The sequence below is a fragment of the Halichoeres trimaculatus genome, unplaced genomic scaffold (assembly GCF_033239565.1).
Source record: "Halichoeres trimaculatus isolate MK-OKI-2021-1 unplaced genomic scaffold, fHalTri1.1 fHalTri1_scaffold_10, whole genome shotgun sequence".
Classification (NCBI taxonomy): domain Eukaryota; kingdom Metazoa; phylum Chordata; class Actinopteri; order Labriformes; family Labridae; genus Halichoeres; species Halichoeres trimaculatus.
Genome location: NW_027437187.1, coordinates 14,266,732 through 14,281,979, shown reverse-complemented (window position 1 = coordinate 14,281,979; position 15,248 = coordinate 14,266,732). Strand labels below are relative to the sequence as shown.

Below are 15,248 nucleotides of genomic sequence, written 5' to 3'. Positions count from 1 at the left end.
CAACTTTGTTGAAGAAAGTAAAGGGACAATTCACTTTTTGTGGTCCTTCACAGTGTTTTCCTTAGAGGGGATTTGTAATCATCAAGATTTGCCTTGTCCAGTCCATAATAATCCTTTCAGTTAGTTTAATCAGTCTCTGTTATTTAAACCAGAAGTCTTTGAAATGACTTCAGTTAACTAATGATAAAACTCTTGGTCATTTTTAAGATACTTCAGTAGCAGACTCGGGTTTTCTAATGGCAGGGTTATCTTGTATGTGAACAGTTCTTTGTATAAAGCATCTTCATGGATCAATTGTAGCCAGGCTAGCAGCAGCCTTATTGCTGAAGAATTTGATAGTCACTGTTTGAAACTTTCACAGAAACAGTACTGAGCAAACAACCCTTTATATACCCATTTATTTTATGTATTCTTTTGTGGAGGTGCACTGAGATGTTTTTTTCTGCTGATCGAACTTTGCTTGTACATACAGTGAAAATATAAGACTGAGGGAAAAAAAATATTTGAAGCAAGTGTAAAGTGGTGTAACAAAACAATCTGGTTTTGTTTTGGTTGTGGTTTGAAGTCTGACAGCTGAGCTCTGTACAATCAGCAGTCAGTCAGGTGGTTTCTAGTCCAGAAGGGATGAGATTAAAGCATGTAAGGTCTTCACTGTGTCTTTGAAAGTTAAACGTATTTCTGAGATAAGGAATAACAGATTTTGTGTATTGTTCAAAAATTAACCTGTCAGACAAAGAGTATATACAAGAGTTTCAACTGGTGTGGTAATTCTGTTTTTAAGATAGAAAATAGTCAATGCCCAGAGTATCTTAATGTCAGTTTGCTGCACAGGGCGGTGAGCTCTTCTGTTTGGTAGTGGTAGTGATATTTGTACAAGAAGTGTGAAGTATTATTTAATTGTGGTACTCAACCAAAGCTCTACATCTCAAATGCATTGAAATATACCAGCAGGGATTTTTTTAGACTTCTTAATAATCAACATGTGAAGGTGCAGTCAGATATAAAAACCACTGGTTCAGGCTGTGATATTAGTATTATACAGCTCTATTACCAGAAATAAATATTCTGCAGGAACTAAACAATAAATAAAGGAAAGTATTCTTTAACAATTTAAATTCATAATAAAGCATTTTGTGTTTCAGTTTCTATGCCGGTAGTAACCTGATAAGATGAACTGTTTTTATAAAATTTAGAAAAATAACATCATGTTACAACCATGTGATGATAAGACAACACATGTAGGGAAAATCTTGAACTCCAATTTGAATTAAATGTCCCCAAAGTACTTGAAAAATCTGTCCTGTTTAAATTACCTTTAGTGTATATCTCTATAAAACCTGATAGAGAGAGTGTCTTGGAGATTAAACTAAAGTTTGTATGATTAAAGAAATACACAGTTTTAAAAAATTTAATAGAAATGAAAACTTTTACTTCCTTTAAATATCAAAACTTTCCAAGCAATCATTCATTCAAAGTTTGGGAATAACTTATAAAATAATTCACATTTTTGTTCTCAAATACAAAATTGTTTCAGCAGTAGATTTTTGTAGGATCATAAATGTCAGGGGAAAAAAATGTCCAAGTACTACCGTATATTAACTACCTTTGCTACTGCTGTCATATGACATATTCAAACAAGAAATATGTTGATGAAAACAAAAAAAAAGAAGATAAATCAGAAATTATTTTTAAATTACAATAAGTACAAAGTAAATACAGAGCTACAACTGTTCAGTTGTCTCCTAAAGGAGTAATATTATCCTCGAACCATTTCATAACATTCTCTTTGTTTTCTGCGATCCATTTCATGTTGGCGATGGTTCTCTCGATGGACTGATCCACTGCCAGCGTCCCTGAGCCAAAACCAGTGTCTGCGTTGTCTTCCTTGAACTGTTTAAGCTGTCACAACAAACAAATAACACACAGGATTAAAATGAGAGTGGTGTCGGGGTGTGTGGAAAGGCAGTGACTTACAACACAGAGATGATCAGAGAGGTGCATTTATACCCTGCCTTGAAATGCAGGACATTTCAAGGCAGTTTTTGATTAACAAGTAAATTTGAAAGAATTGTTCAAAAAGAAAAAGATGATCTCACCTGCTGAAGCTCGAACTCAGTGGAAAAGCGCTCAGTGACTCCATTGATGAGGTTGGAGAAGGAGAAGGATCCACCACCATACCTGTAAATATATTAACGGCACCATTAGTTACAAACACGGTGAATAGTGACTACCTCTTACCATTCTGTGTCACTAAGTATATATGAAGGGGATGCACGTCAGCCTTGTATTGTGTCCTGTTCCCAGCTACACTAATCTCCAACACATCAACAGCTGCCACCATCAAAACTTTATGGCTCTGTGTTTGGATAAATGTCACTGCTGCCCAGAGCAAACACCAATCCACCCAGCCAGCTATAAAATCCACCCACAGTGTCAAAACATCAAACACTTTCTGATAAAACTTTACAATCCCAGATCATGTCTGATATCAGTCACTTGATTTACTCCTCTCTCCTGACTGAAATGCTGATACACCCAGCTGCATTTGTTCTCTGCTTTGTTTGGTCTGTCAAGGTTGAAGACCAAAGATCTTCTGATACTGTGTTTAAAATATACTGCAGTACTTAGTCAATAAAAGCTGTGACTGATAACAGAGTGAGCTGTAAAACAGCCTATCTGCCGTTATGGGATTATATGACACCGATCTCCCTGTGCCGCAGTTCAGCCTGTGAAAATTGAAGGTGAGTGTCATGTGTTACGTAATCAAAGTACATCATGTCATGTTGCAGACGTCATCCACTTGACAGAACTAAGTCTTGTGTCTAATGTTTTGTACAGAGGCAGTGATGTTGGTATCTGAACCTGTGGTCATATACTCACTGTGTGAAAATGTAATTCCAGCGAGCTCTGACAAAGTCCCAGGCCAAAGACTGACCAGCAACATTGCCAGCGATGTAGACAATGGTAGATGTGGCATCCTGCTTTCGGATCTTGGTTGGATCCAGAGTGTACTCAAGATACCTGGAAGGTTACAGGCAGAACATCAGGAGGGAGTTCGAGTTAGAGCCTGTCAGGAGTTATCACTGGTTTGTGTTTGTGACAGACCTGTTGAGGAGCCAGGGCAGCTTTGTGCAAGACAGGGCATAGCGCAGTTTTTCAGCTTCAGTAGCAATGCTGGCGTTCAGGAACTGGGACCAAGCAAACTCCCACTCATCAACGCCACCTGCTGCAATGGCGTTACAGTACACAGTGGACCGCATGTTGGGGTGGATCCTAAGAAATCATGACAACATTAGAGGTCAGTGTATCAAGATGATATCACATAGCAGTCAGTTTTTTAATATCATGCTGTTAAACTGTCTGCTGCTATGCTCATGGTTTGCAGATTGCTAAGGATCACCTGTGGAGTCAGTCATATTGTTCCTGAGTAATACTGCCAGCAGTATGTTAATGGTTGTGACTGTGAATGATTAATACTGATGAGCACATTACAAAGTGACGCCTTCTACAGCCATGTAAAAGGTTATTGTGACACGTAGAGTAAAAGCTCTTGATTGGTCAGAAGGCCAGAGCAGTAATCATCAATAGGGATGGGAATTGATAAGATTTTGATAATACCGATGTTCTTATCGATTCTGCTTATCAATTCGTGTTGTGAATTTTTGTGGTACAAAAAGTAGCTTTACAGGTTTTCTGTGTCAACAACATTTAATTGAGTTTATACTGTATGTGAAGTCTGGATATTTCTATGCATAATTATACAGAAACAGGTAAAAAATTGCACACAATGATGTACTGTGTTGTAATATATTAATAATTCAAGTAGGCCATCTAGTGTCTCAAAGTGGGTATAGCAATAGTTTAAGTTGTTTGGAAGCTTTCTGTAGTTATGAAGTCAGCCATGAGCCTTTCAATTGCCTGTTAGCTTTTGATATTTGAAATTCTCAGTATTTTTTACAAAGAGTTGATGTGATATGTTTCAGTGATTAAAGTTGAAATTCCATTCTGAAGCTGAAGTTATACTGATGTATGCTAACTGCTAGCATATCAATGCAGTTTCCCATATACGTTAGCATAAAGCTTGCGCTATTTTGTTATTTTGGTAAATACGGTGATTTATACCATTTTGAATGTACTGAATATGAATCTCTTGAGAGAGAGTAATGTACATTTCTTTATGAAGTCAGTTCTTCAGTAAAACTTCAAGCTGAAAATCCTGAATCAGAGTTTTCTTGGGAAACGTTATTTAACTGCTAAGCTAAGATAGCTGCAGCAGACTAGTTGACGTAAGGCCCGGCGGCTCCGCCAATGTAAAGAATTGATAAGGGAATCGTTAAGCACAAAGGCGAACGATATCAATGGATTGAAATATTTCTTATCGATTCTCAACAGAAACCGGTTTTCGATTCCCATCTTTAGTCATCAACCGCTTACTCGAGCGCCTAACTATCTTGTAAGCTACTGTACAACCAGACAGACAGCTAATGTTACTCACGTGTTATTGTTTGTGTCCATCCACTGCCTGAACAGATCCTGGGTTAGGGTCTGACATTCCTCAAGACCTGACCTGCAAGCCAAACTGATGGCATTCACCTGGTTATACCTGGTTAAGAGAAAAAAGAAGAACAGGGACATTTACAAAACAGGAGCACAGATGACTATTTGGTTTGCATCATTTAAGGCAAACTCCCTGTTGTATTTTCAAGATTACTGAATTTTCTGTGGCACAAAATGGCTATAAATCTGCTCTGACATCTTTTTAAGAAAAGTTTGTTGAATAATCATTTATTATACTAAAATAGCGACAACAGACAAGGGAAAATACAAACACCTAGAAACTAGAAAGTTTGATGAATAAGAGCAGATTAATAGCTGAGCCATTGCAGCTACTATAGACTTATAATTTTAAATAATGCTTTATAAAGCCATTTTCTTTTATTTTGTACCCTAATGTCACACTAATCCAGGAAAACAGGTTTATAGATCTGTTCCTCCTAAAGTAGTTTAGGTCACTTTTTTTTCATTATTGAAATACTCACTGGTCCATGTGTCCCGCAGGTACCTCTTTCCAACTCGTCATCTTTGCGTAGTAGTCAAACAGAGGGGTGACTTGTTGTTTCAGGTATTTCTAAAATAAAAGTTAAACAAAGACAGATGTGAAAATGCAATGAAGGTTGAGTCTGAAATGATGATTGTTTTTGCTCTGTTGAATTTGATTGTGTTAAGTGGACAGAATCTGAGAGAAAACACACCTGCATGACACCATAGACCTCGCTGCGGTCAAACATGAGGTAGAAGAAGTCAAGGTTGTCTATGGCAGAATCCCATGGCATGTAGTCCCTCTCGTTGATAAGATATTTGGTTGTTCTGAGGGCCAGCACTGTAGGAATGATCTTTGCCCTGTGGGGGTACAAGATTGTGAAAGTTAGCTGATATTTTAAATTTCTGCACAACAGCTATCATATATTATTGTTAGAGTAGATAGATAGTACTGTACAATTGAGACTTTGTTGTTATGTGTTAAGTCAAAAAACAATGTTTGTGTAATACTAGAGGTGCTTACATTATGTGAGGGAATGGAACAATAACATCTCCCATTTGTAGTTATCTTGTGTTGTTATTTTGTTGATGTAGTCTTAATCATTTGAATTAGCCAAGTAAGGTCTGACTGTTGAAGAGGAGCTGAAAGTATAGGGTGCATTTTGTATAATTTTACTAAGCTACTTCCCCTTTTCCTTACAAAGACCACTTTAAGTGAGTCAGTGTTGTGTATTTCACCTTTAAGCCAGAAGTCTAGAGTGAGTGAGTAAGTCCCTATAAACACTGGTTATCCAGATTGGGTCACTTTTAAAAGTCTTCCTGGATCAGAGAACCAATACAGTGTTGTATTTAAAAACTTGGACAATATACAGTATTAATGGGTTTGCTGATAAAGAACACCAAAAGAAAAGGTGGTGACATCTTAATGTCCTGCTACAGATCACACTTTGGAACAAGTGAGTCCAGAATGAAAGGTGTACCAACACAGCCAAAGCATAAAGTCACCAAATGTTTTTTTCTTGTCTTTTTTTAATCTTTCTGTTTTTCATGATCCCCAACATGGATCTGCCCAGGTGTCTAACCTTACCTGGCCATGTTGAAGGCATCATCGATCAGCTGGGCTCTGTTGATGACTGGAATAACCTTCAAAGAACAGAATAATTGTTACTATGACTGAAATCTTTTCCAGATCATTAAGATGAGTGCATGACACAACAGAGCTGTCATACCTGATGGTTGGTGCTCTGAGCCTTGAGGAGTTTTTCCCAGTTGTTTGTGTCATAGTTGACTCTGTAGTAACCCACAATGTTTTGATTGACAAGCACCCAATCATCTCCTGTTGTCTTCATTTCATTAAATGTTTCTGCAGGAAAAAAGAGAAGGATTCAATATTCGTGTCACATAAAGAATATTTAACACGGCTCATTTTTTCTTTTTTAGCTGACTTCTTCTGTGGTCACAAAATCAGACCCCTTCAGTATTTGGACATTTTCAAATGAGAAGTTTTTTGTTGTTCAAACTGGTATATGTTTTACAGTCTGCAATAAGGTCAAATAGAAACATTTATGAATCTAATTTTGAATTGTAAATTAAAGATTAATTTTACATTTTCTTTCACTATAAACCAAGAGTGAGTAATGACATTGAACTTAATCTATATGCTGAAATCTAGACCAGAGTAAACTCATTTAGGGGAAGCAGAGAAGCCTTATGAACGCTAACAGGACAGACTTTGTTTCGTCTGAGGAAAGCAGTCACTCAAAAGTAGATTTCTCAGCATTATGTTACACAGTTGTTGTTCTGTACACTTGTACTTACTTGACTTAGCATCGAGCCATGTAAGTGCCTGATCTACTCCAGTCTTCTGCCACCTCATGGGAACGGTCCATTGATAGCTACAGGACACAAAGGTTTAATGACAGTAAGGAAAATTGAAAATGCAAGAAAGAAAGAAAGAAAGAAAGAAAGAAAGACAGAAAGAAAGAAAGAAAGAAAGAAAGAAAGAAAGAAAGAAAGAAAGAAAGTGCACATACTTGAAGGGGGATTCTGCAGTGACATTTGAATCTGGATCCAGGAGGAAGTGCTTCTGTGATACTACTCCAGTTGTGGTATCGATGGTTACCACAGGAAAGCCCATTTGCAGCACCCAGGTGTTCATGATGTTATGGACAGTTGAAGGAAGGGTAACACTGTTATTTTTTCTAGCCTGTGAACGGACAGAAATAGTAGAAAAGATTTTGTAGTAGTTGGTGAGGGTTGTTGAAATCCTGGTGATTTAAAGATTGACTAAATAATCACATCTTAAAGGTAGTGTCTGCAGAAACTTTTGTTACTTGTCAAACTGGGCTCGCCCTCATTGGCCTAGTGCTAGCAGCAGCGCACACCCACAGCCGCTGACTGTGACTCGTGAACTAATTTGCTTGCCGAAGAACCTACAGCGTTGCGTTTCTTGGGAGAGACCTGAGTCAGTGAACCTGACTTGGCATGTTAACACAAACTATTCACTGGTGTTTGACACATATCTGGTTGGCAGAAAGCCAACTGGTGTCGCTCTTCGTCCCGAGTTGCTCTCCTAGTCCCTTAGTCCTAGTGCTGAAAGCGAGTGAAAGTCAAGCCAACTTTCACCCTCTTTTAGTAAAAAGCTTTATCGGTTTGGTGTTTCATTTCTCTTTGATTGTGTTTTTTTTTTTTTATATCGTGCCACGTATGCTATGTAGCTGTTCAGAATAGTATCTCACAAATCAGCACGCAGTAACTTGTATGCAGGGTGCACTGTGATTGGCTGATGTAATCACGTTTACTCTCTGCCCAAAAATGTTCTGATACCACCAAAACATCAACATACAGGCAGAAGAGAGGGTTTAAGGCAGACAGAGACACTAACACACATGCATGGAGGCCCAGAAGGGATGATTGAGCAGTGATATTCCTGTAAAAGTGGAGATTTTATTTTTTAGGGGAAACCCTGCAGAAACTACCCTTAGAGATCCATAGAAATAACCATACCATCTCCAGGTGGTCCCATAGATCTGTGTAGACTGCGTTTTCAAATTGAAATGCATCCAGGTACGTCTAAAACAAACAAACAAGCATGGATTATTTATTGAGTGTGTTAAAATCATGTGTCTGGTATTGTCCTGTTGTGATAAGTGGCTTATAATTATATTTCTTCAATGTATAATTTTAAAAATAATCAACAGGTATTTTACAGAAAGTGGCTGAAATATTTGACTTCAGTGATTGCATCTTGTCACTGTGCCAGGGTTAAGGAGCATTACTGCCACCTACAGGGTTGGAATGTAAATAAACCACCCTCTCTTCTTCATGGGGATCTTACCTGGAGTCCCTGTTTGAAGACTTCTTCACTTAAGAAATCAGACAGCATCCTCAGGACAGATGCTCCCTAAGTGAATGAAAAAGATGGATATAAACCAACAATGCAGTGATTTCAGGATCAGAGATGGGAAAGGTGTTCTGATGTTATTAACCCCAGAGCATATATGGATACCTTGCTGTATGAGATGGCATCAAACAGCTCACTAATCTGCTCTGGTTTCTGGATGTCTTCCTCTTTGGAGGACAGAGGATGAGAAGATGCCAGGGCATCAATGGCAAACACTCTGTGGACGTCATTGAGTACGATGAGGTCTTTCTGTGAGATACAAAACAAGGTGGCATGGTTGCAGCTCTTCTAGAGACTGGGCAGCTTTAGTTGAACTAGTAATTGAGGCAGTGAGCTGGCAGAGAAACCCTTACCACATTCCAGTCAGGCTCAGCATGATCAGCTCCAAGGTACTCCACGTAGGACGCAAAGCCTTCATTCAGCCACAGGTCGTTCCACCACCTCAGGGTCACGAGATTACCAAACCACTAAAAGCACAGAGATGTGTGGGAATTCAATGCGTAATAACACTTGATACAATTAAAATTAAAATTATGTGTATTAATCTTTTTGTCAAATATTTAAAATAAACAAAAATACAAAACAGTAAAAATAAAAAAACATCAATGGAATGGAAACTTTTCAATGGGAACCTTTCTTGCCAAAACTATTCTGGTCTGATGTTTCGTTTTTTTTTCTTCTAAATTCCCAAATAACTAGACTAGTTTTTTGGTATGAAACGTCTGGCACAGATTAAAAGTTTAGACAAGACTTGTATTGATTTCAGTGGGTTCCCAAGAAAAGCAGGCCTGTGGCTTGACCTGGACCTGCCTTTTAAGGAGCTGATACTTGACCTGAGCCTCAACCTGAGATTAGGTCCACAGGATCGCTTCTACTTGGAACTTCAAATTAGCTTTTGGATTTTTTTCTCCCAGCTCAAACAGGATTGTTTTGGGCCTTGTTCATTTAGAAATATTTTCTCAGACAGTGTGAAATGATGCTGTTTGCACAGTTTAAAAACTAACCATGTGAGCCAGTTCATGAGCGATAATGGTAGCAATGCTCTGCTTGTTGGAGTTGGATGAGTATTCCTCATCATAGAGCAGTCTTGACTCTCTGTATGTGATCAGACCCCAGTTCTCCATGGCTCCAGCATTGAAGTCTGGTAGAGCGATCTGATCTGTAAAAGAGAAAAATTATTTGCAATTAAGTTTTTGTGTAGAGTTTCTTTTGTACTTGTCATGAGTGAAAATAAAATTGTGCAGCGTATCAGGAACTTGATAAACAACAACAGCCCCAGCACTGAACCCTGGGGAACCCCACACTCTTCCTTAAGGAGTTCTGATTTTTCCTGGCTGAACCGTACATATTGATTTATGTGGCCAAATGAGCAAAACAAGCAATAACTGAGAATAAAAGAAACTATGTTTGAGAACAAATTGTTTAACTTATATTGCCATTTTATAGTCTAGACTTAACACTACAAAGGTGGGTTTTATAAGCAACACTGCAGTGTTTCAGCAGCTCTAAATCTTTGAAGTTTCTTACAGAAAAAAATCATGGCATCCATTTTTATATGGCTGTAACCTGGGCTCTGATGACAAAAATGATTTAAAGAAGGCTATAAGAAAAATGTATTAACTTGGTTATCAAGTCTTATCTCTTAAAAACTGATATTGAACAGGATCTACTTACAGCTAGTTCTCACCTGTCAGCCCTGCCATAAAAAATGACTAATAAAAGACAAACAATCATGTGTCTGTCAGATAAGTCTTACATCAATAAAAGCTTCAGACAGGATCAAAGATGAACACTTTTATGCTGTTGGATTTTGCTGACACAGCAGGCGGTGTTTTGGTGAGAAGTTGAGCTTGCTCATAAAGAGCCACATGACATGACTACAGGAGCACATGAATGTACAACTTGTTGTACATTTTGTGCGGATAAAAAAGTATTCAACCAACAAACAGACCTGTGTTAGGAAAGGTATTCTCATTTGTCACTGTGGACTTGAATAGTAACAAAAACCTTTGACACACTTTACACAGCAGGAACCAGACGTACCAGACTTAGGCAGAGGGTAGGTGGAGTTGTAGTAATCCTCAAAGAACTTCAGGATGGGTCCAGTTTTGTTAAGGGCGTAGTCTCCTTGTCCTGCATCAATGGCAGGCTTTCTGGCAAAGATGCGAATCTAAAACATCAAACAACACATTTAATAAAATAAATCACTGTCTTCTCATGTATGAATCTATAAGCTCAGTTATCAAAATGAAGAATATATGTTTTATATGTTTTAAAGTGAATTTTAGAGCTCCGACTGACTGAATTGTTAGTTAGGTATGAATATACAGAGTGTATGAGTCATGAACATTCAGCAGAGAGAAACTGCTCAATGATGTGAGGTAACTCAGGAAGTCTTTTCTAAATTTCTAAATCTGTAAAGATGAGTACATGTGTGCCAAAGGTTTTATTGCTTTGAGTTTTTACAATAAAACTCCAATAAATATTACAGTGTTTGCTTGATCTGTAGGCTCAGTGAGATGATTGAACTGCTCACCAAAACGTTGTCGATGGTTTGACTGATGCTTGTAAAGTCACTGACGATGAACGCCAGCAAGTAGGTGGACATCCTCTCAGTTGGTTCAAAGACTGTCTCCTGCACAGTCCGGTCCCCGATTTTGACTTGCCTTGTTGCTGTAGAAAAAAAAAAACCCAAACACTTATTTTAGAATAGGGCTGTATTTCATAAACACGTTTTTCTAATGCACTTCTTCTGTTTTATACAAAAAATGTGAGGACATGAAACTCACTTTTTTGTTTTCCATTTGACAGAGCTACAGTTCCAACATCATGTTTCAGAGTAATGTGGAAAATAGCTTTCATGGCAGGTTCATCAAAACAGGGGAAAGCCTTCCTGGCATCTGTTGGCTGCATCTGAGTTGTAGCAACAACCCTGATAAGGAAAAGACAAGTTGAGTCATATCAACATGTGAGCTGAGATTAGCAGACAGACTTGAAGAAGCCTTTTTTTTTTTAAGAAACGAAATGGTCAGAACATTATCCAGTGTAATCTGATTCCTAATACACTTACTTTTTCTTATTTCCCTCCATGTACTCGCTCCTGTAGAAGCCTCCCAGGTCATCGGCTAGTTCTCCAGTAAACTTGGTGTTGAGTTTGTACTTTTGGCCCTTAATCAGATTACCATCCAGATGCACAACGAGGTACTGCGTCTGAGTTTTGAGCAAGGTCTCCTTGATGGAGGGGACTTTGCCTCCACTGGCTGATGTGAGTGTTGCAAAGTGGCCATTCTGCTTGGTGTAGTTTAGCTTATTGGAGTGTATAAGAATCAGGTTGGTCTCCTCCACACACTCAAACTCCACAGTGGTATCACCTGAAATGGCATGACAGGAATTATAATGAGAGCTGTGCAAAATAAATAAATGAATAAATAAAACAGACACTGACAAAAATGATGGCAACAGAAAAGGCCCAAGTTTTCAACATTTATGAACATCCTTGTGTTTGGTAGTGTTGGAAGTTCTGATTCAAAACTGCATGTATTCTTTCTGTTGTGAGAGAAGATAATTAATCTTGAAGATGTGATTGACCTCCTTTCACCTGACACCTGACTCACAGTTGACATAAGTGGTCTTCTTATTTGGTCACCTGAGTTAATCTGAGTTCATACCAAAATCAACATGCTAAAAGGCAGCGTTGGTAAATGCCTCTGGGAGAAACTAGAAGCCTTGTATTCTACACCACAAGGCAACTGAAAAAGCTGTATGTCTGCAAAACACCCTTATTTGACTGTGTGAAAAAAAAAAAATAATAAAAAAAATAATAAAGCTCCTGTACACACATAAACCATTCTTGGTAAATATTAAAGGAACATCATCTGGATATAAAAAGGCTGTGGCTTGAGTATAGGGTACAAATATATTGATGCAATCTGACTGACCTCACCCATCTGTCTCTGCTGCAGAGATCTGAAGCTGAGCGATGAAGGTTGCTTTACAAGAGCTCTGACTCAACCCGGCTGTCTACGTTTCTGGTACCTGATGAATTTTCATCATCTGCCTGTTTTTTTTTGTTTTTTTTTTTCGTAACATGAGCTAAATTTCAAGTAGTTTTAATAAATAACAAACCCACATTTTTGGTTCCACGTAACCCTACTTCTAAAATCTATTTTCGACCCACAATCCAGATGTTTGAAATAATTGCCTTAGATTGTGAGATAACCGTGACAAGAAAATTATTGCAAGCAATGTGAGATAAGACATGCATGAGCTTTTAACTGACTCCACTAGGTAATCATGCATGCAAATCAGAAGATTTCATAATAAAATATCTTGTTGGGGTTTAAGGTATCGCAATGTGAAAGTTGATATCCTGTCTGTTGGCTCAGTATTTCTTTGAGCGACTGAATGTAAGGACTATAATTTGACAAAATGACACCACATTTGAAGGACTGTCTCTGGAGCTCAGACATGTCCAGTGGTGCAGAGACAAAATAAAAGAATGAATAAGTATTTCTAAATCTTTACTTTAGTTTTGTTTCTGCAAGATGCTTGTGAAGATTCTCTTGTCACCAGCTCTGATGGAGAGGTAGAATTGAGTGTCATCGGCATGAAAATAGAAGTTAACATTGTGTTTGTTGATTATATGCTGAGAGGGAGTGTGTAAAGGGAAAATGGTGTTGGACCAAGAACTGTACCCTATGGATTATAGTGCTATTTATGAAAGCTACTTAGAGACTTTTAGCATGCGATTCAAAAGAGTCTCTACAATCACAAATCTGTCGAGTTATCCTAGGTAGGCTATAAAGTCAATCCAATTTTTGTGCTGTTGAACAATAAATAATGAACTGCAAAATTACTTTACTATTTAAAGGAACTACCCACTTTTTATGGTCGTAAAATTTGTTTTGACTTTGAGTAATTTGCTTCATCCATCATCAGACATTGTCATTCAGGTTTGAGCTTTCTTTTTAATTATAAAAGCCATTTACATTTTAGGCATGAGATTATATCCTAATCTAAAATCCCTGATGGACGGTTGCTTATTGTATCAGATTTTGGGATCATTTCTTTATCCATCATCTTGCCTTGTAAGGCTACTGTATCCTATCAGTCTTATCTCCATCTCCTCTATTCCCAAAAAGAAGCCTGCTCTTTTGAATCACATCTTAGTGAGAAAAAAAACATCCATCCAGAGAAAACAATATTTGAAATCTTACCAGTAAAGATGTAAAGTCCTTCAGTATTTTCAGTGAGTTCTGGCCACAGGGTGACGTGATACTGTACAGGCTTCAGGCTCTTGGGCAGCCGGTACTGGTCCCAGGGTTCCTTTGAAGGGGCAGGTGTTGTTATTATGGGAGGTTTGGTTGGTTTGGTCGTTGTCTCTCCATCAGTAGGTGGTAGATCATTATTTTTAGCCTTTTCCTGAGAGTAAACTACGGACAGGGCAATGATAGTTGCCACAGCTCCTACACCTAGGATGGCTAACACCACCCCTGTAGTTTTACTTAAGAAAAATCCTTTCCCCATGTTGAGAGCCTGTGTTGGAGCTCCACTGTAAGACAGTGCACATGAGGGTAGAAGGTGACCGTCTATATGTAGCCATGAGCAGCATCACTCCTCCCATTCATACACCAGGTGACACATTAACAGTGGGATTGTAAATACCATCCTCACCTGTGGAAAACAAAACTTACTCTGATAGATTATTTGAATGGATGAATACTCCCCTTTAGAAAGTTAAGTCCTACTTAACCTGACATTTACCTGACAAATCAAGACAAAGATCACAGTCAGAGATTTTTTAAGGAAAGATTAAAACCTATTATTTATTTTTTGAGTGAGTAAAACAATCTGTGAGTCAGGCTAAGAAAATCTAATGAGATGTTTTTACTAAGATTTTAAATTAACTTGATAGATTTTTTTATATTTCAAGTACAAACTTAAACTGCTCAAAGCTGGGCTTAACTTTTTTGCTGTTTGTCAGTAACACTAAGTAAAGGAACTATTACAAAGCAGTTTTTGTGAATTCGGTAACAAAGATCTTCACAGTGAAGAAATGAGCAAGAATGTAGCTCAAACCATGTACAGGAGGAAAACAGTAATCAATAATTTGCACAAAAGATTAAAAAAAAGAAAAAAAAAAGTGGTTACTTGAACCCTACAGTGCACATGGCAACCAATTGCCACCTCAAACAACATTTCAAAAATGAAGAGACACGAGCAGAATGTGATAAGATTTCTAATCAAAGTCTATTTGCCACGACATGAAATGAGTCAGCATTATCCACTTTGTTGTTTCAGTTGAGCCTGCTTTGGCATACCTTCAAGTTTCAGTCTTATTACGTATGTAGTGGCAGAGTTTCATAATTCATTATTCCATAAATCTACATTGATGCTGTCTTAGTCACATGACTGTAGCTGTCAGCCAGGAGAAGATGCCATCAGGTGGCGTCCAACTTTTACCGGGTGATTTTCTACCCTAAAGCACAGCACAACACCCTCCATTTGGTAGGCAGTGGTGCCCTGTCACTGCCCATTTCCTCCTGGCCCCCAGCTCAACCCCTCCCCCCTTTTTGAAAGCCAGTAAGGCAACCCTGCCACTGCCTCCCCTAACCTATGGACATCTGCCTTCCACTTGATTCCTACTATCCCAGGGTTGTGAGCATCTTCCACTCAAACTGTGCCAGAAAACTCCTACACCTGGTCTCTGGGAAGGGCCAAGTCTGCCACCCTTTGACCCTGCACTGCTCAACAAGGTCCTGATATTTGATGGCTTTCCTCTTGCAGGCCTCCTCACGTCCATCTT

General features: G+C 38.4%; 1 protein-coding gene across 1 annotated transcript; it reads right to left on the bottom strand.

Annotated features, from left to right (window-relative positions):
• Positions 1-1,731: 1,731 nt before the first annotated feature.
• Positions 1,732-13,969, bottom strand: LOC141796215 (aminopeptidase N-like). The gene is made up of 21 exons (XM_074677200.1): positions 13,660-13,969; positions 11,514-11,814; positions 11,233-11,375; positions 10,980-11,116; positions 10,487-10,613; positions 9,448-9,602; positions 8,797-8,910; positions 8,549-8,692; positions 8,378-8,443; positions 8,047-8,112; positions 7,074-7,246; positions 6,859-6,935; positions 6,270-6,403; positions 6,128-6,183; positions 5,253-5,400; positions 5,040-5,128; positions 4,496-4,603; positions 3,106-3,273; positions 2,881-3,021; positions 2,097-2,178; positions 1,732-1,899 (listed from the first exon to the last, which is right to left on the bottom strand). Exons 1-21 carry the CDS (start codon positions 13,967-13,969, stop codon positions 1,732-1,734), a joined length of 2,907 nt encoding a protein of 968 aa, XP_074533301.1.
• Positions 13,970-15,248: the final 1,279 nt, after the last annotated feature.

Excerpts from the sequence above, each read along its gene's own strand:
- LOC141796215 (XM_074677200.1), bottom strand. The coding sequence starts at position 13,969 with ATGGGGAAAGGATTTTTCTTAAGTAAAACTACAGGGGTGGTGTTAGCC. Across the intron at positions 8,444-8,548 it reads ATGCCATCTCATACAGCAAG|GGAGCATCTGTCCTGAGGAT; the intron begins GTATCCATATAT and ends TCATTCACTTAG. Across the intron at positions 1,900-2,096 it reads CTGAGTTCGAGCTTCAGCAG|CTTAAACAGTTCAAGGAAGA; the intron begins GTGAGATCATCT and ends TTGTTGTGACAG.